Consider the following 19647-nt stretch of genomic DNA (forward strand, 5'->3'; position numbering starts at 1 on the left):
GGCCTGCACTGGTCGGTCACCATCTATGATTCTGCACAGTAGGTGCTCGACTGATAAATCGACTATTTAAATATGCTCCACAGTGTCTTCTTACACAGCTTTGCTAGCAAAGCGCTCTGTAGCTCTCTGCAGCTTCGGAGCCTTTACACACCCTATATCTCCACCCATGTGTCAGTAGAGCCAGGACCGAGCCTGGTACCAGGCAGGGGCACTTAAAGACTGAAAGACTGAATGAAAGCACGATTGCCTTTGTCTATTGTGTGGAGGGGAAGAAGCAGAGACACGCGGGACCCTCCCCATTCACTATGGCCCACTCCCTGGAATCAAAGCATCTCTTTGGGAGGGAAGCTGGGCTGGGGGTTGCCTTCGGCTCCCTCGCTGACTTCCCAAAGATCCTGCTTTTCTGGATACCGAGCGCAGTCCTCCAAACCCCGTCCTCTGACTCTTACTGCCAGCTCCCGCCCCGTCCACCCGTCCGATCACCCGTCCGCCCACCCGCGCAGCCCCGCAATGGTTCAGCCCGACGCCATTTAGACCAAGTGAGGTCGGACCACTGCGCGCACGGTGTGGGGGGGAGGCCGAGGCGCGGCGGAGGGATCCCTCGGAGCGTTCCGACGGCAGGCGCCCATTGGCCGCGAGTGCAGGCGGCCGCCGCTGATTGGTCCGCTCGGGACGCCGGCCCCGCCCAGGTACCGGAGGCCGAGGGAGAAGCCGGGCGGAGTTTCCAGAGGACCGAACCGGGCGCGCGGGGTGGCGGCGGCGCAGGTGAGTGTCCCCCGGCCGGGGGCGGCCTCCCGGGCGTGGAGCCGTGGCGGCGGGGTGGGGCTGGCCGCGTCGGGACCCCAAACACGGACCCCTCCCCGCTGGCCCGGGCCTCCGGGCCGCCCTGCCCTCTGCTCCCGGGACGCTCCCTGTTGGTGGTGGGTCCCGACCCCTCCCGGGCCCCTGCCCAGGAGCTGGCCGCGGGGGCACCGAGACCGCCCAGGTCCGGATAACGAGAACAACCGCAGCAATAGTTTGAATCCTCCCCCCTCGCTAGCCCGGACCCAGCGCTTCCTCGTCAGACGCTTATGGTGCACAGCACTGAATCAAAACAGCCTCCTGGGAGGGGCAGTTAACTTCTTGTAGAAGTGAGGCATCAGGGCCAGAGAGGTGGAGTGTCTCACTCCAGGTCACACAGCCAGTAAGTGGCGGGTGGGGATGAGGGACCCATGCCTTTGGGTCCAGAAACTAGTCGCAGAGATCGTCCCTGACCAACCCTGCACGCATTGCACACCGCCGCCCCCATAGCCACTTCGGAGCCGCACCTGCTGGGTTTTGCTTCCTTCCCCGCGCCCACAGGTCACTAGACAGCTTCCAAGTTGCTCTCGTGTCCCTTTTCTTGAGCTGGAGAGGCAAGGCCCAAACACCGTGGGCCCTTTAATGGCATCCCCTCTCCGTCTACCCTGTCACTCTTTACTGCGGAGAGAAATGACTGGGAGTGTAGAGGCTGGGTGTCTCGGGAGCGGGGCTACCGGCGGCCAAGACAGGGCAAGCACCGGGCAAGCGGTGTGTTCACGCCCCTAGCCCCCGCCCCGGAAACACTGGAGAGATGAAACCTTCAGGATCCGGTTTTTCAAGAATGAATCAGAGGCCTCCCCGCCCTCCTCCCCAAAGCAGAACAGTGCTGGGGGTTAGGAGGGAGGGACGACAGAGGAGCAGGTGTGGTGTCCCCTAAGCCAGGCGTTATCTGAGCCCCGGGAACCCCCCTTCCCTACTTCCTGCTCCTCCCACTTAGCTTTTCTGTGACTGCGGGTTGCTAAGTTTTAGGCCCTTCTTGGGATGAGAGCGCTGGACTCCGGAAATCCATCCAACCCACTTCCCTTCAGCTCCTGCAGACGGCGGGGAGGTGCTCAAAGCTCTCTAGCAGTCCTGTTGGTGAGGCTTGGGCCACAGTCAGGGCTATAAGACATTCATTCTACAGTTCAGCCCTTGTGGAACCCGAGGCCTCATGTGCCAGGCAGGTGCTCTGCCTCGGAGCTACACCCCCATCACCTACAAATACTAAGCAGCCCTGTGCCAGGCACCATATTTTGTTTGGAGGGGACTGTCCTCCAAATGCAGGACAGAATTCTCATTCTAGTGGGGAACAAGCAACAAGTTAACATGGGCAGCCATTGCAGATCCTGGGCATCACTGGGCAGGGGGATCACACACACCCCAGACAGAGCAAAGTAGTTGGGACAAAGGATGACGCTAGAGATGGATTCTATAGAAGTTTGGGGTGCCTGGTACACAGGACACATTTTTTTATTTTTCGAGTTTTCTCCTAGCCGGTGAGGTCCCTTTGTAAGGTCGGAGGTAGATGAGTGATGCCACCTGGCTTGCATTTTAAAATAGACGCAGGCTCAGGGGACAGCTCAGAGAGTGCATGCTGGGTGTTCGATTCCCAGCACCCACACGGTGGTTCACAAATGTCTCTCTCTAACTGCAGTTCTTTCTGACCTCTTCGGGCACCAGGCACCCAAGTGGGGCACAGGTGGACATGCACACAGAATAAAAATAAAATAACTTAAGAAATAGAGACACAATGATAAATAACAGCCGGGACATTGGGAGATGAGCTCTGTTAGGGTAGCATACAGTTAAGTTCATAGGCCTGAGTCCTGTGGAGCAACTCCCATGGGCTGGGCAAGCCAGCTGCCTGGAGAAGTCAGGAATAGGCCTTGCCAGGCAGAGGAACTGGGTTGCTCCTGGGCCAGGGAAGGAAGATGTGACAGTAATACAGACTGGGGCAGTCTGGAGGTGTGGGTCAGTTTAGCCCTGCCGAGAATCCAGCAGGGAGGGTGAGGTCAGCAGTGCAGTGCCTTCCTAGCAGATGAAAGCCTCTAGCTTCTGTGTCCATGACTGCAAAGAACACTTCCTGACGTGGTACACTAAAGTACCGAGCAGGTCACATGCAGCACAGTCTGTGGAGTACCCCACACGTAAGTACCCCGAGAGACGTGAACTCTGCCAGATTTTCAGATGAGGAAACTGGGACCTCATAAAGCTAAGCACTTGGCTTTGTCTGTGTCACTGGTGAGTGTCAAGGGTGGAACTTGACCAGGCCGCCATACTGTCTTGGTCTGTGGCACTGATTTACTAGTCACTCATTTTTCCTCAATGGCCTGTGTTGCTTACCAAAGGGCACACAAAAGTAGATAAAGCAGAGTCGTGAACATGTGAAGAGACAGAGAGGAGGCTGGGGTGTGGGGTTCCAAGACAGGGAGGAAAGGCGGAGCATCAACACTTACATACCCCCAATAGTGTTCTGAGAGCTGTCCCAGGCACACACATGCACTTACACACCCTCAGTAGTGTTCTGAGAGCTGTCCCAGGCACACACATGCACTTACACACCCCCCATAGTGTTCTGAGAGCTGTCCCAGGCACACACATGTACTCACACACCCCCAATAGTGTTCTGAGAGCTGTCCCAGGCACACACATGTACTTACACACCTCCAATGGTGTTCTGAGAGTTGTCCCAGGCACATATATGGTTTCCTTTGAGCTCAGAGTGGTTAAGACACTTGGCCTAAACTGGGCAGTGATGGTGCACACCTTTAATCCCAGCATTCAGGAGTCATAGGCAGGCACATCTTGGAGTTCAAGGCCAGCCTTGTCTACAGAGCAAGTTCTGGGACAGCCAGGGCTACACAGAGAAACCCTGCCTCAAAGGAAAAACAAAGCAAGGAATGATGATCAAAAGAGTGTCCCAAGGAGGCCCCCGCCACCGCTGCTGCTCTCCACTATTGAGTGTGGTGACATAATTTTAGAGGACAGTTTATGTAATTCATTTCAGTTTACCTTTGTCAAATAGCCAGTGAGTGACTGTAGTATACTAGCATACAGAACTGTGGGCAGCGAGATGAAGGAACCAGGAAAAGACTAGTGCCCAGAATATATAAAGAGTTCTCACAAATCAATAATAAAAAGGTCATCCAAGTAAAGGCAGCCAGCCAGGTGTGGAGCAGGCCTATTATCCCGGGACATGGGAGGTGGAGGCAGGAAGATCTTCAGTTTGAGGCCATTCTGTATTGCACTAGGAGACCCTCCTCAGAAAAGCAAAGCAAAAGAAAACCATGCAAGGGCCATGCAGACTGTGGAGATGGCTCACTCGGTAAAGGGCTGAATTTGACAGTCAGAACCCACTTGAAAATGCTGGGCATGGTGGCTTGCCTTGTTACCCCAGCACAGGGGACATGAACAGGAAGGCCTATGGGGCTCATTGGCCGGCCGGCCTAATTGGAGAGCTCGGGCCCAGGAGACACCTCGTCTCAAAAAGACACAGTGGGGCTGGGGAAATGGGATATAACTTAGTGGTAGAGCCTTTGCCTAGCATATATGAGGCCCTGAGTTCAATTCCCAGTACAGAAGGGGTGGCGCACTGGGGAGATGGCTGAGCAGAATAAAGGTGCCACCAAGCCGTGACCTGAGTCTGATCCCCAGACCCACATGGTGGAAGCAAAGGACTGACTCCCACAACCTCTGCACACTGGCAACACGCATGCACACAATAAACAGACGTGACTTTTTCTCTTTGAGATGGGGTCTCATTATGTAGCTCTGGTTGTCCTAGGACTTATGTTGGCCAGCCCAGCCTCAAAGTAAATATTTTTATTTTTATTTTATGTGTTTGAATATTTGCTTGCATGCATGTCTGCGCACACAGGGCAGAGGAGCGTGTCAGGTCCTCCCTGGAGCTAGAGCTGAAGTCAGTTGTCAGCTTCATGTGGGTTCTGGCATTCGATTGCTTTGTGGTTTTTGTTTTGTTTTGTTTTGTTTTTTGTTTTGTTTTTTCTGAGACGGTTTCTCTGTGTAGCTTTGTGCCTTTCCTGAAACTCACTCTGTAGACCAGGCTGGCCTGGAACTCACAGAGATCCACCTGCCTCTGCCTCTCAAGTGCTGGGATTAAAGGTGTGCGCCACCACCGCCCAGGGGTTCTAGCCCAAGCCCAGGTTTTTTGGAAGAGCAGGCAGTGCTGTAACCATTGGGCCACCTCTCCAGCCCCAGGAATTGGTGTTTTTGTCTTTTTTTAAGTCAAATGATGACACTTGAGGGCCAATACCCAAGGTTGACCTCTACCCTCCACATGCCACACCTCTGTGGGCATGAATGAGCACATGCCCATGGAGCACGGTAAGGGCTGGAGACATGGCTGTGCTTGCTGCTCTTCTGGAGGACCTGAGTTTGGTTCCCAGCACCCATGGGTAGCTTGCGACTGCTTGTAACTCCATACTGAAGGGATCGGTGCCTTTGTCCTCTGCAGGCTCCTTCCTATACACGTAATACAAAATACAGTCTTTTAGAAGGTGGGGTGGCTCCGTGGCTAAGGCGCTGCCCCCAAACCTGAAGAGCTGGCTTTGCCCTCCAGGACCCACACGGTGGAGGCAAAGTGACTCAGGCGTGTTCTCAGGCTGACACACACACTGAGTGTGCAGACAGACAGACAGTAAGTGTGAACGACACAGGTTAGCAACAGGCCGCCCACTGAAAAGCCCATCAGGAGCGCCACAAGTGTGTAGAAGGGGCTTGGCACCATTGACTCAGGCAAGTGCAAAAGCAGCCTGCAGCGAGAAGTCAGGTGGTGTCTCCCTGCCCAGCAGCGCCCGGAACAGGTGAGGGCCATGGGTGGGGCTTCTGCGCCCCTGGGAGATGGCCCGTTCTGCCTTCCTGCCTCAGCCACACAGGACACTCACCCATCAACGTGGCTTATCTGTGGCTGCTCAGTGCCGCCACTGTTCCACACACTGAGGGGTGGCCATTGGTGACACACAGATCTCTCCCCTCAGCAGACAGAGGACAAAGACCTAAGATACCCTGCCAGCTGAAGGAGGTGAGGAGGGTACAGAGAGGAGCAGTGCAAAGGCCTGAGGCAGCCCTGGCCTCACTGTGATCCATGGAGGAGGCCCCAGTGGCTGATGGGAAGGAGCTATAAAGTCAGGTGTGGGGCCGAAAAGTCGGGGGTGACAGTGGGATTCCTGGGAGAGCAGAGCAGAGAATGAAGTGACTTGAGGGTCATTGTGGCTGCTGTCTTGACAGGAAACTGCAGGGTAAAGGGTGCCTGAAAAGCAGAGGCAGCTGTAGTGTAGGTGGGTGGGGTGGGAATGGAGCATTGTGGGTCAGAAGAGGACCGCATGGCGGGTTGACCAGGGAACCCTCTCAGGAAGATGTGGGGGAGTCTGCAGAGCACGAGAAGTCCCTAGGGCATGGGAAACTGAAGAAGATGGTCAGGAGTGGAAGGCAAGCCTGGGCCACTTGGTGTGACCCTGCCTCGAAATGATGAGGTGGACCGAGCCAGGTGTGCTGATGTGCACCTGTGTTCCCGCACTCAGGAGGGTCACAAGTCTGAGGCCAGCCTGGGCTACATGATCCCCGGTGAGGTGGGTAAAATGTCACTGTGGCTAGTTGTCAAGGCCAAGGAGCTTCCTCAAGGGATAACAAATCAGACACCCTTGAGGGAGCATGTGGCGTTTTTTGCTTTGGACATGTGACTTGAAAATGAAGTCGGGCTGGGTGTGGTTCAGTAATTGTTTACCTGTGTGCAGAGGCCTGGTTCCATCCCAGCGCTACCAGAAAGAAGGCTCTGCCTCCTTCTCCCTCCCCCACTCCCTCCAGCCACACTTAAAGATGTGCTGAGTGTGAACTACTTTACCTCGGGGCCTTTGTACTGTTCCCATCTACCTAGGACATTCTTAGCACAGATGTTTGTGTGGGGGAGGTCAAGGAGGGGGTGTTCTAAAGATGGACCAGGGCTTCTCGCATGCCAAGCTTCTTTCACTGCTGCTGGGCCGCGTTCCCTGCTCCAGCACTGCACTGTTCTCAGTGGACGTCAGCTCCAGCTGGCTTATTGCACCTCTTGTAAGTAATCAGAAAGATAGCTTTCTTCCAGAGGCACAGGGCACGGGGGGGGGGGGGGGGGGGGGACGACACACGGACGACAGCTCAGCAGGCAGCCGTGGGTAGGGGTTCACCCCATTGGCCACCTTAATACCCACTGTGTCTGCAGCATAGTAAACAACCTGCAACTGGGTGTGGTGTTCCTAGTCAGGGGTCTGGTTCATAAAATAGAAGAGGCCCAAGCATGGTGGCAGACGCTGCTTGTAGGCTGAGGCAGGAGGATCACTGGACCAGGAACTCAAGACTAAGCTGGACAATAAAGCAAGACCCTGACTCAAAATAAAATAAAGCTGGGTAGTGGTGGTACATGTATGTCTTTGATCCCAGCACTGAGAAGGGCAGAGGCAGGTGGATCTCTGTGAGTTTGAGGCCAGTCTGGTCTATGAAGTGAGTTCCAGGACAGCCAGAACTGTTATACAGAACCCTGTCTTGAAAAACCAAAAGAAAAAAGAAAAGCAAAACAATCAAATCAATAAGTAAAAATGAATAAAACAAGTGCATGAATATAGTACTACCCCAGATAGTTTGTTTGCAAGAGGGAGGGAGAAAGAAGGAAAGGGGGAGGGGCTGGAGAGATGGATAGCTGTCGCTTGAGTGTGAAGACTGGAGTTCTGATCCCGGGACCAGTATTGCTGCGGCTTGATGGCGGCCAGACTAGCCAAAGAAAAAAGAAAAAGGAATAGGTGGGAAGTGATAGAGAATACCACGTGGCATCCTTTGACCTGAGCACAGGGACACACACATACTAAAAAATAAACATGGTGGCCCACACTTCTTTTGCCAGGGGTAGGGTAGAGAGACAGGATTTCTCTATACAGCTGTGGTTGGAACTCTAGAAGATCAGGCTGGCCCTGAAGTCACATAGATCCACCTGCCTCTGCCTTCTGAGTACTCACCTTCACACATGTGCGTGTATGTACAATATGTTCTTAAAAGGATGAAAACAGGTACAGGGCCACTTTTATGCTAAGCAGGTAGAGGTGTTTGCTACTAAGTCTGACCTGACCTGACCCGACACAGGCACGTGTGTGCCCTGGCACCTATGTGGAGGTCAGAGGAAAACCTCGGTCCTCAGTTTTCACCTTGGTGGAGGCAGAGTCCACATACCAGACTAGCTGGCCCATAAACTTCTCAACCCTCTGTCTCCACCTCTCCTGTAAGAACGCTGGGATTATCACATCTGTTGCTATGTGGGTTCTGGGGATTTGAACTTAGGTCTTCATACTTACACTGAGCTTTACTCGCTAAACTCCCTGGTCCTTGCTTTTCAGACAGCAGTCACCTTGTACTCCAGCCTGGCCTCAGGCTGAGTCCCACCTCAGTCTGAATCCATGCTGCACCCCTGTGCCTGGCTGGTGCTTATTATGCTCTTGTGGCACATCCATTGCACCTTGTCAGAATCCATACCTGCTGTCTTAGTCACTGTTCTGCTGCTGTGAGGAGACACCGTGACCAAGGCAGCTTACCAGAGCAAGCACTATTTAAGGGCTGCTTACAGTTTCAGAGGGCAAGTCCATGGGCATCGTGGCAGAGAGCATGGCAGCAGGCTGGCAGGCTGACTGGCATGGTGCCGGAGCATATTCTGTTCAGAGGCAGAGAGAAAGAGACTGGGCCTGGCATGGGTGTTTGACACCTCAAAGCCTACCCTCTAAACACATTGCTCCACGAGGTCACACCTAATCCTTCTCAAAACAGTCCTGTCAGCCAAGGACCAAACATTCAAATGTGTGAGCTTATGGGAGCCTTCTCATTCAGACCACCACACTTGCTGTCACTAAAGACCCATCCAGCCTGGTGACGTTACCACCACGTCAGCCGTTGCTGGTCCTGCTGTCCAGGAGCTATATTGCTCGGGAGAATTTTGCTGCAGTAGTTATGTTTCTGTGGGGATGTGTCACATGTTACTTCCTCTTAGAACTCATTGGCGGAGCTAGTCATCAGCCTGCCCTGTCCTCAGGGTTTGTCTCCTCTGCGGTGTGCTTTATTACTGATGTAGTGTTTCTTCCATGTGCATATGCATGTGTGTAGGCACATAAGGAACAGTTACACCTGAGGGTCAGATGCTGACCTGCATCTCCTACCATGTGGGTCCAGGGGACCAAACTGCGGCCCAATGCCAACTGCTTTTGCCCACCAAGCCATCTTGCCAGTCTCCCTCCCACCTTGGTGTTTGAAACAGGCTCTCACCTGGGACTCACCAAGGAGGTTAGGCTGGTTTGAACACTGAGGATCCTCTCTCCAGCTCTGGGATTGCAAGTGCATGTTACCATACCTGAGTTTTATGTAAATTCTGGGGATCGAACTCCATTGCTTAGAAGCACTTTGCTGACTGAGTCGTCTCCCCAGCCAAAGATGAAGAAGTTTTTTTGCACATAGCATTAATAATCGCAGATGATAGAAAAATGAAAGGAAGCTGAATGTGGTGGTGTCCATCTGTCTTCCAGCACTTGAGAAGCTGAGAGCAGGATGTTGTGAGTTCTAGGCCAGCCTGGACTATAGAGTGAGACCCTGTCTCAGAGAAATGAAAAACCAAGGGAGGTACCAGCACTGTGTCCTCCCTTCACTTATCTGTTTAAGTGGGCGTGGCTAGAGCAGGAGGCATTAAGGAGCTCTCAAGGAATGAGGATTGAATGAGGTCACAGCAGGTAGTGTGGGGCTGTATTAGGTGTCAGCTGTTGTGATTACTGCTGTGGGGGTGAAGCCTCAGTCTGGTGCTGGGATGAGACCTGGGGCTTTATTAGCCTGTGATCCTCCACTGAACTGCACCCCAGCATCTGGGTTCTACGTAGAGTCAGCCCCTTCTTTACCTTCCCATTTGTGGTGGATGCCCAGCTCGAGTCCACTGCAGATGGAGCACACTCGGGCCAGGCAGACGTGCTGGCCTAGGCCTGTAATCCCAGGCACTCTGGAGGCTGGGCAGGAAGATTGCAGGTTCAAGGATCACCTGAGCAACTAAGAGATAAGTGTCTCAAAATAAAAAGAAGCAGTCTAGGCATGTAGCGTGGGTATACAGGTGTGCGGCCAAAATCTAACCCCAGTATGGAGGGAGGAAGGAGAATTGGTGGATTCGGGGAGAGCCTTGCACCTGTGCTGAACATGGACAGGTTTTTTGTTATTACCCCTTAGATAATGCAGTGGATCAAGCGTTTCCATAGGTTTGGGTCTGTAGAGCTGATTCTGGTGCAGGGGAGGGGCCGCAGCCCTGCAGCCCAGGCTAGCTAAGTGTGGGGAAAAGAAGTACACCTTCAGCAGATGCAGGCACAACACCGGTGTGACAGGGTTCTGGAGGTGCCCGGAGCCCTGTGCCTGGGACCCCAGAGTCACATCATCAGGGCTGGTTTAAAGCTCAGTGGGGGAGCACCAGCCTGCACCAGGCCCCTGGGTTAAGGATGCCTGCTCTGCAAAACAGGACACGGTTGGTGTTGGTGTCCTGTGGTGGCACCCAAGGCTGTCACTCAGAGCATGAAGCCCAACTCTCTTTCTGCAGGTCTCCTGGCCGAGTCCCCACTTCCGGCTGCTCATGCCACTGGGACTGGGGCGGCGGAAAAAGGCACCACCTCTGGTGGAAAATGAAGAGGCGGAGCCAGGCCGGAGCGGACTGGGAGTCGGGGAACCCGGGCCCCTGGGTGGAAGTGGAGCAGGGGAATCCCAGATGGGCTTGCCCCCACCTCCTGCTGCCCTCCGCCCTCGCCTTGTATTCCACACCCAGCTGGCCCACGGTAGCCCCACGGGCCGCATCGAGGGCTTCACCAATGTCAAGGAGCTGTATGGCAAGATCGCTGAGGCCTTCCGACTACCAGCTGCTGAGGTACCAGTGGGGCCAGGGTCCCCTGAGAGCAAGCCACAGGCCTGGACTTGCATTCTTGTGAGCCAGGGCTCAGGTGCTCATGTTCCCTGCTGGCAGGCAGCCCCTGAATCTAGGAGGTCTGGCTGCAGCAGGATCCTGAGTTCCTATCTGGCCTTGAGAGACTTGTACTCCAGTAGGTATATGGGGATGGGTTTCCCATCAGGCCTTGAGAGGCTCGTAACCTAGTAGGTTGTGGGGGGCAGGAGGTGCAGGTGCTGATTTCCCATCATGTCTGGAGTAGCCTGGTAGGTTGCGGGGGATTGATGGCCACAGGTGGGAGCTGGATTTCTATGAGGCATTAGGAGGCCTGTGCCCTAGAGCACTATGGGAGTTGCTCATATTTCTCCATGATGCACTGGAGGCATGACCCCAAGACAGAAGCAGAGAAGCCACAGTGAGGGTAACAGTGGGGCTGAGCATCGAGTGGAGGCAGGTGGAAGGCTGGGTGGGAATCTAGACTCCTTCATTCATTCCTCAGCATTTATTGAGTGCTCACTGTGTACCAGGCTAGTACTGAGTTCTTACCAGGTCAGAGATCCTACCCATAACATTTGATGTACTAGTGGACCTTGCCCTGGCTCTGGGTATCACCAAGCCCTGGGATAGGTATCTTTTCCGAACTCCCCTCCTCTCCCAAGTGTTAGGAAAGGGGACCCCCCGGAGGAGGGGGATGAGCATCTCGCCCCACCTCTGCAGGTGATGTTCTGCACCCTCAACACCCATAAAGTGGATATGGACAAGCTCCTAGGGGGCCAGATCGGACTGGAGGACTTCATCTTTGCCCACGTCAAGGGGCAGCGCAAAGAGGTGGAAGTGTTCAAGTCTGAGGAGGCGCTGGGGCTCACCATCACCGACAATGGGGCCGGCTATGCCTTCATTAAGGTGCCCGGGTGGGTGGCACACCCTTAGTCAGTGGTCAGGGTCTGTCATGGGACCTAAAGTGGAGCTTCCAGGGCTGATGCCTGCCCCTCCACAGCGCATCAAGGAAGGCAGTGTGATAGACCACATCCAGCTCATCAGCGTGGGTGACATGATTGAAGCCATCAACGGGCAGAGCCTGCTGGGCTGTCGGCACTATGAAGTTGCCAGGCTCCTCAAGGAGCTGCCCCGAGGCCGCACCTTCACCCTCAAACTCACAGAGCCTCGGAAAGCCTTTGGTGAGCAGTTCTTGGACCACCCACTGGGATGACCTTGAACTCTTGAAAATGTGGTTTGCAGTACTGGGAAACACCAGCAGGTGGCACCCAAGCCTGCAATACAAAGTGGAGACAGCCCCACCCTACCCTAGACTTGGGTGCTGGCTGGCAGCCTGGCCTGAAGGAAGTTGCCCCCACACCTAACTTCCAGGAGCTATTAGCCCAGCCAAGTGCCCCCAACCCTGGCCAGCCCCCTCAGCCTGGAGAAGTGAGGCTTGGCTGCCCTGTGGAACTCCCATGTCCTGCCCCCGTTTCTACCTGGCTTCACTAACTCTAAGGAATTGGCCTGAGGCGCCCCTGGTGTGGGTAGATAGGACTGATCTGGGACCCAGCAGTTGTACCCACCCCTTCCCAGCTCTTGCCCCTTCAAGTAGAAGTAGAAGCTGCCCTTGATTCTCTTCTCTCGCTTCTTTATGCTTGACCCCCGCTGCCCTCTCCATTCATGCCAAGTCCTGTCCTGGAATCTGGCAGAACTCGGATATGGTGAGAGGGGCTGTGTAAGCCTAGCTGCCCTGTGCTCTACTGACTGCTGAAATTCCCGTAGATATGATCAGCCAGCGTTCAGCGGGTGGCCACCCTGGCTCGGGCCCACAACTGGGCACTGGCCGAGGGACCCTCAGGCTGCGATCCCGGGGCCCTGCCACAGTGGAGGATCTGGTAAGTGGGCCACCTTTGGCCAGTGACAGTGTTCCCATTACCTGAAGGTCTCTGGACACCTGCTTAGGTCTCCTCCTCCCAGCTTTGGGACCTTCCGTGGACAAGTGAGACTTGGTCTTCCTGCCTGTAAAATAGAAGTCTTAGTACCCCTTATCAGAGGGGACATTGGTAACACAGACAAAAACCACAAGAGCTTGTCACCAAAAGGAAAATGTTTGGAAGCCGGCCGGCCCAGCGTGGGCATGGCACCTGTAATCCTAGAGACCTGGGAAGCCGAGCCAGGAGGGTTTAGTGTTCGAAGCCAGTTTGAGCAATGTAGAAAATGTCTCAAAATAAGAATAGTAATATCTGAATGTTGGGACTGGGAAGATGGCTTAGCAGTTTAGAGCACATGTTGCTCTTGCAGAGGACCCAGGTTCAGTTCCCAGCACCCACAGTAGGTGGCTCACAACCACCCATTAACTCCAGCTCCAGGGCATCCAGTGTCCTCTTCTGACCTCCATGGACACACACATAGTACACATGCATGCATGCAGGCAAAACACTGCTGCACATACAGTCAGTAAACGTAGAACACAGCTGGGGTGCAGCTCATTGGCAGAGCTGTTGCCTGGCCTGCATGGGGCTGGGTACTGTGCCCAGCACTGTAGACGCTCGCTGTGCCTCACAGCAGTTCTGTTGACACTGCTGTACAGCTGTCTTGTCCCCGCCTCCACAGCCATCGGCCTTTGAGGAAAAGGCCATTGAGAAAGTGGATGACCTGCTAGAGAGCTACATGGGGATCAGAGACACAGAACTCGGTGAGTGGGGCCCCCGATGCCTGGGAGGTAGGAACAGGCTTCAGGGCTCACCCAGGCTGAGGTGAAGTGGCACCCTTCGTCCCTCATACCGTCTGTGTCTCCATCTTTCTCCTCCCTGACAGCTGCCACCATGGTGGAGCTGGGAAAGGACAAGAGGAACCCAGATGAACTGGCAGAGGCTCTGGATGAACGGCTTGGTGACTTTGCATTCCCAGACGAATTCGTCTTTGACGTCTGGGGAGCCATCGGGGATGCCAAGGTTGGCCGCTACTAAGACTGGAAATGACCTGGACCTTGAGATAACGTGGGCGTGGCCTGGCTGGGGCCTCCAGAAGGGGTGCCACAGCCACGACCTGAGCATCCAGCTTAGGCACGTAACGCAGCAGCCTGGGGATGGCACGGGGTAGAAGTGGCCCTGACCCACTCTGTCACCACGGTGCCCAGCCTGGTTAGGGTCCCCGGCCAACCCCTGCCGGGTCCCCACCTACCTCAGTAGAGTAAGCGCGTGGGGAGGGACCAGCACTGGGCAGCCACCTCTGTCCCTGACACTTTCCACCGTCGGCTGGCAAACTGCTCCTCTGTCTCCCTGGACCTCAGTTCTGTTTGGGGTCATGACTTCCCTACTTTACTTTTTTGCTTTGTTTTTTTCAAGACAAAATCTCACTATGTAGCCCTGGCTGTCCTGGAACTCACTATGTAGATCAGGCTAACCTCCAGCTCACAGAGATCTGCCTGCATCTACATTGCCAGTGCTGGGATTAAAGGTGTGCACCACCACGCCTAACTCTCCCAACTTTCTTGACACCAGAAATGTAGAAAGGGGGCACAGCCCCCCTAGTAAAGGCAATAAAACCATCCCGTTTGGCATCTCCCACCTGAGAGGAGTCCTCTAAGTTGGGTTCTGTTACCTTCCATTGAGTGGACACTGCTATGAACTCTGGTCCTTCGGCATCTCCCTTAGCCAATGCCAGAGGAGGGGTGAGCAAGGCGGTGGCCCTGTACCCTCACTCTGGATGTAGAGACTCCTCTGGGAGCTGTTTGGCTTTGGGATAGGAGGGGTGGCCAGGGAAAGAATGCAGCAGCTGAAATCTATCTCCTGGATCCAAATTGAATTAGGAGTTGGCCGGCCCACTGCCCCCTCCCCCTGGCTCGAGGCCATCTAGCTTCCAGGCAGTGGTGGAGATTCTGGCTTACTTGAGGTTCAGACCTGGTTCCCCACTCACCAAGGCCTCACATGCCCCTCTCGTACGAGGAGGCACAGTCAGCGCCTCCGTGTAGTACCTATTGCGGTACCCTGGTTGAGGCTGGTTGTACTTTGGGCACAGGCATCCATGGCACAATGCTTCACAGGGATATAAACCTGCCAAGCTTGTTTTGACAGTCCATTTCATCCTAGGATTTAGGGAGATCAAGGAAAGGGTGGGGTGGGACCCTGGCCAGACCTGGAGAGAACGGAGGCAGTTAGAGCAAGAGAAGCCAGGCCAGAGGTCCCTCTCCAGCGCCCAGGAGGAATGTTTGGGGGTGAGCGCAGCGGAGACTCACTGCAGGAAGGCTGAGCAGGCCTGGTCCCTGATTCCAGGCAGGAGATGAGTGCTCTGGATACCAGACATTTATGTGCATGAGCCCTATGGACAGCCTCTGTCGGGATGACTTGCGTTCCCTGATCACTGAGGTCGTTTTTCAGTACTTACGGTGGAACCCATGGCCTCATACGTGCTAGGAATGCGCTCTATCACTGAGTTACGCCTCAAGTCCTCCTTTGGGGTCCTGCAAGTCTGATGGGAGCCCCTGGGAATGTGTGGCTTTGTTGAGTGGAACTATGAGTAGTGGGTGGTTGGTAACCACGCTGAACCAGGGTTGTGACTAACTATGGGTAAGCATTGGGTCCTCTGAGTTTCAGGGAGCTGTGGGGTGCCCAATGTGTACATAGGTCTCAGGTGTATCCTTATTTGGGGGTCAGGGTAAACAGCTAGGTCTTAAAGAGTGTCTAGAGACGTGATTATGTGGCTCAGGTGGGACAAGGTCTGGGTGCCCATGGGCATTGGTTTGGGGGAATATCTCCAGGAAGTGTGCTCCAGGACTGCAATAGACTTACAATGCCAAGTGAGATTTACACCCTATGCTAAGGTGTGAGCGAGCATCAGTTTCAAGGGGTCGGTATTTGGGAACATTAAAGGAGTGGATATTAAAGTCAGCATTGGTGGGAGCTATCCAGTGTTTACTTGCCCTCATGACTGACCTGACAGTGACTGCATGTTCCCCTTCTCAAGACGTGAAGTGAGGCTGTAGCTGTGGGTGCAGGATGTGGCTCAGGTGCCCTAAGAACTGCCTACTCCACCTTAAGACAGGGTGCAGATGCTAGCCTGGCTCCTCAGAGCAGATCAGCCCTCTCTCTTTCTTCTAGGATGACTCCCTGTTGCCCTGGTCTGGGTTGCTCACCTCCGCCCCCACTGTGACATCCACAAAGGCTTAAGGGCAGGCAACATTGCCAGGTCCCGTCACACAGCCAGCTCCAAAATCCTCAAGCCCAACGGGGACAGCACCCCACCCCCATGAGAGTGCGTAGACCTCCCAGCCTGCCCCAGGCGATGCTCACATTTTCCAGTGTTTAGATTTTATCCACTTTATTAATGAGGCAGGCAAGAGGCCCGGGTGAGGGTGTGGGGGTTTGCTTCTGCCCTGATGAGAGGAGGGGGTCACAGACACCAGACCAATTCAGAGAACCTCAGTCCCTGGCAGGAAGAAGCTAATCCCAAGTGGCCCTGACCATTGCCAGCAGCAGAGGTTTCTCCCACTCAAGGCTCCCAGCCCTAGCGGGCAGACATGCATAGGGTGGAGCGGCCCTGGAGGCCAGTGGGGTGCGGGTGGAGGCGGCACAGAGCCGAGGAGCCGCCCCAGGAAGAGGGAGCGGCCTGCCGGGAGCCAGGGAGCAGCTGGCGCGGGCAGCAGGATCCTAGTTCCGGGCCATGGGGACCCTGCATCCTGAGCAGCACTGGGTAAGGAGTTGGGACTTGAGGGTCCACAGGCAGGGAAAAGGAAAGCATTAAAGATGGGCTATGGCCATCCTGGGCTCACTGTGTTCATGGCTCTCAGCCCAAGGCTGGCTGCCTATCCCTTAGGTCTGCTTTAGCCCTCTCAACTAGAAAACGAAGAACGAGCCAGAGGCTGGTTCACGTAGGAGTATGGGGTGGGCATCTGAATGAGGCAATGACATACTGCGGAGATTGCCATGGAGACAGGTGTAACTCTGGCAACAGACATGGGACTCTGGGGAGAGAGGTGGGTCTTTGGAGTCCAAGAGCACCGAAGAGATCAGAGATAGGTCCATGGAAGCAGGGGTCTGAGGACAGACCATGGAGGCAAGAGGATGCACTACAGGGATAGCAACCTTGGGGCACAGAAATTAGTCTTTAAGTACGGAGATGGCTTGTTCGGGGAGAGATGAAACTGGAGACCAACAGTGGTCTCTGGAGGCAGGGACATTGGAAAAGACGGGCTATAGTAATGGAGCTGTTGGGACATGGGACATCAAGGGTAGGATTAAAAGGTGACCAACAGCTGGTTATGGTGGTGTGAACCTTTAATCCCAGGACACAGGAGGCATAGGTAGGGGGAATCGCTTTAAGTTTAACGCCAGCATAGTCTACACGGCCAGTTCTGGGGCCAGCCAAGGAGACTTACAAAAAAAGGAAGGGGTGGCAGACACGGTGAGGGTTGGAGTTGGGATCAAAAGTGGGTCAGGATCTATTCCATGGGGCCATGGACCAGGAATCTGATGTGCTAGGAGGTGGGGGGTGGAGACAAGGACAGACACTGAGGACCTCTGCCACGTCTGTCTGTCTGTCGATGTCGGGGCAGTGAGGTCAGGCACAAGGGATGGAGCTGTGAAAGGTGAAGTGGGATCTGAAATGGAGCAGCCAGGGTCCTGTGGAGGTGCCCTGGGCACAGAGGCCACATTGTTACATGGATCCTGGTGATGGGTGGTGGGACACTAGCCTCACTGCACCCTCCTCTTATCTACTTAGCCCTCTTGGCCACTGATATGAGCCCCTGCGGGCTTAACGCGAGCCTAGTGGACGAGGCAACGTGTGCAACACCCAGGGTCCCCAACACGTCTGCGGTGCTACCAGTAGGCGATTCCGGCACATCACCAGCGCTGCCTATCTTCTCCATGACCCTGGGTGCAGTGTCCAACGTGCTGGCGCTGGCGCTGCTGGCACAAGCTGCAGGTCGTCTGCGGCGGCGCCACTCAGCTGCCACCTTTTTGTTGTTCGTTGCCAGCCTGCTGGCCATCGACCTGGCAGGCCATGTGATCCCGGGCGCGCTGGTGCTTCGCCTGTATGCTGCGGGACGTTCACCTGCTGGCGGGGCCTGTCATTTCTTGGGAGGCTGCATGGTCTTCTTCGGCCTGTGCCCACTTTTGCTTGGCTGCGGCATGGCCGTGGAGCGCTGCGTGGGTGTCACACAGCCGCTGCTCCACGCGGCGCGCGTGTCGGTGGCCCACGCACGCCTGGCACTGGCCACGCTGGCCGCCATGGCTTTGGCTGTGGCGCTGCTGCCGCTAGCACATGTGGGTCGCTACGAGCTACAGTACCCTGGCACCTGGTGTTTCATTAGCCTTGGGCCTCCTGGAGGTTGGCGCCAGGCATTGCTCGCCGGCCTCTTCGCCGGCCTCGGCCTGGCCGCGCTCCTCGCGGCACTTGTGTGCAATACACTCAGCGGCCTGGCGCTCCTGCGAGCCCGCTGGAGGCGTCGCCGCTCTCGACGTCTCCGCGAGACCACAGGTCCCGATGATCGCCGGCGCTGGGGGTCCCGTGGACCCCGCTTGGCCTCCACCTCGTCTGCCTCTTCCATCGCTTCAGCCTCCGCCACCCTCCGCAGCTCCCGGGGCGGCAGCTCGGCGCGCAGGGTTCGCGCACACGACGTGGAGATGGTGGGCCAGCTCGTGGGCATCATGGTGGTGTCGTGCATCTGCTGGAGCCCTCTGCTGGTGAGGGGCGCAACCGCTCCTCAAGCCACACTCCTTCCTGCCCCCTCCTGGGCTCCGCCCCCTTAAGACCCTGCCAGCACAAAAAGCCAACCGTTTGTCTTTTCCCTCTGCTAGCCCGGGCTCTACCTTTGCCCTCTGTATCGCTGTAACTTACTCCCACCCACTCAAGCCTGTCCAATTCGTCCTTCCACTTCCTTCCTTCCTTCCTAGCCTTCTTCCTCCCCAGCTTTTTGACCTTTCTTCTGTCCTGTGTGCTGGTATAATGGGGCTTCTCTAGCCAGACTCCGCACTCACTGACGATCTCTGCCTAGTCGCTCTCCTTCCCACACAGTATTTGCCCTGCATAGCCCACCCCGGTATCCTAACCTTACACCCCACCCCTCCTCTCACACGGGCTCCACTGCTCACACCTGCTTTTCTCGCAGGTGTTGGTGGTGTTGGCCGTCGGGGGCTGGAATTCTAGCTCCCTGCAGCGGCCGCTCTTTCTGGCTGTGCGCCTCGCGTCGTGGAACCAGATCCTGGACCCATGGGTGTACATCCTGCTGCGCCAGGCCGTGCTGCGCCAGCTGCTTCGCCTCCTACCCCTGAGGGCTGGTGCTAAGGATGGCCCAACGGAGCTGGGCCTAACCAAGAGTGCCTGGGAAGCCAGTTCACTGCGTAGCTCCAGGCACAGTGGCTTCAGCCACCTCTGAACGTGCCCAGAAGCTAAGCCAAACCACTGCGCAGGCCTCAAGGGTATAGGGAGCCTCAAACACAGCGTGCCATGGGCGATGCGTCCTGTGGGGCGGCAGCACACACTGACAGCACATTGGTGCAAGAGGCTCCACCCAGACGAGTACAATTCTAACGTTGGCCACGCGATGGCGCAGACACACAGGACGTTCCAAATATCAGAGGTGGGATGGGTCCCCAGGTCAGCAGCTCCAATAGCATGCGCACAATGCTGAGTCCTTAGTGCTGAGATTGGAGCTGCCCATAAAGGCAGTAACGTTTTGGATTCACTTCCCGTCTCTGCTGCCGCCACAATAGACTCTTGCAACCATTCTGCTCATCTTGGTCCCTAACTGTCCTAACAGTCTCCACACCCTGTACCACTACAGCCTTACAGCCCCAAGGCTCTGCAACACAGCCCTGAGTCCTGTCCTGCTTCCCACTAATGCATGTTCCCAGCTCGACCTTTCAAATGAGCCTCACCACAGTTCTGTCCCTGAGTCGGCCTGCCTCGTCACCTGC

General features: G+C 55.5%; 2 protein-coding genes across 3 annotated transcripts; both read left to right on the forward strand.

Annotated features, from left to right (window-relative positions):
• Window positions 1–672: 672 nt before the first annotated feature.
• On the forward strand, window positions 673–14303 carry Gipc1 (GIPC PDZ domain containing family member 1). Its single transcript, XM_006993066.4, has 7 exons — window positions 673–765; window positions 10412–10732; window positions 11468–11653; window positions 11748–11928; window positions 12512–12624; window positions 13343–13424; window positions 13547–14303. Exons 2-7 carry the CDS (start codon window positions 10445–10447, stop codon window positions 13696–13698), a joined length of 1002 nt encoding a protein of 333 aa, XP_006993128.1. The 5' UTR covers window positions 673–765; window positions 10412–10444; the 3' UTR covers window positions 13699–14303.
• Window positions 14304–16288: 1985 nt separating this feature from the next.
• Ptger1 (prostaglandin E receptor 1) lies at window positions 16289–19259 on the forward strand. Of its 2 annotated transcripts, XM_076571837.1 has the most exons (3): window positions 16289–16420; window positions 17450–18414; window positions 18840–19259. In XM_076571837.1, exons 2-3 carry the CDS (start codon window positions 17467–17469, stop codon window positions 19104–19106), a joined length of 1215 nt encoding a protein of 404 aa, XP_076427952.1. In that variant the 5' UTR covers window positions 16289–16420; window positions 17450–17466; the 3' UTR covers window positions 19107–19259. The 2 variants fall into 2 exon arrangements, with proteins under 2 accessions (XP_076427952.1, XP_006993131.1); XM_006993069.4 differs by lacking the exon at window positions 16289–16420 and having other exon boundaries at window positions 17258–18414.
• Window positions 19260–19647: the final 388 nt, after the last annotated feature.

This window comes from Peromyscus maniculatus, chromosome 5 (genome assembly GCF_049852395.1).
Source record: "Peromyscus maniculatus bairdii isolate BWxNUB_F1_BW_parent chromosome 5, HU_Pman_BW_mat_3.1, whole genome shotgun sequence".
In the NCBI taxonomy this organism is placed as follows: Eukaryota; Metazoa; Chordata; class Mammalia; order Rodentia; family Cricetidae; genus Peromyscus; species Peromyscus maniculatus.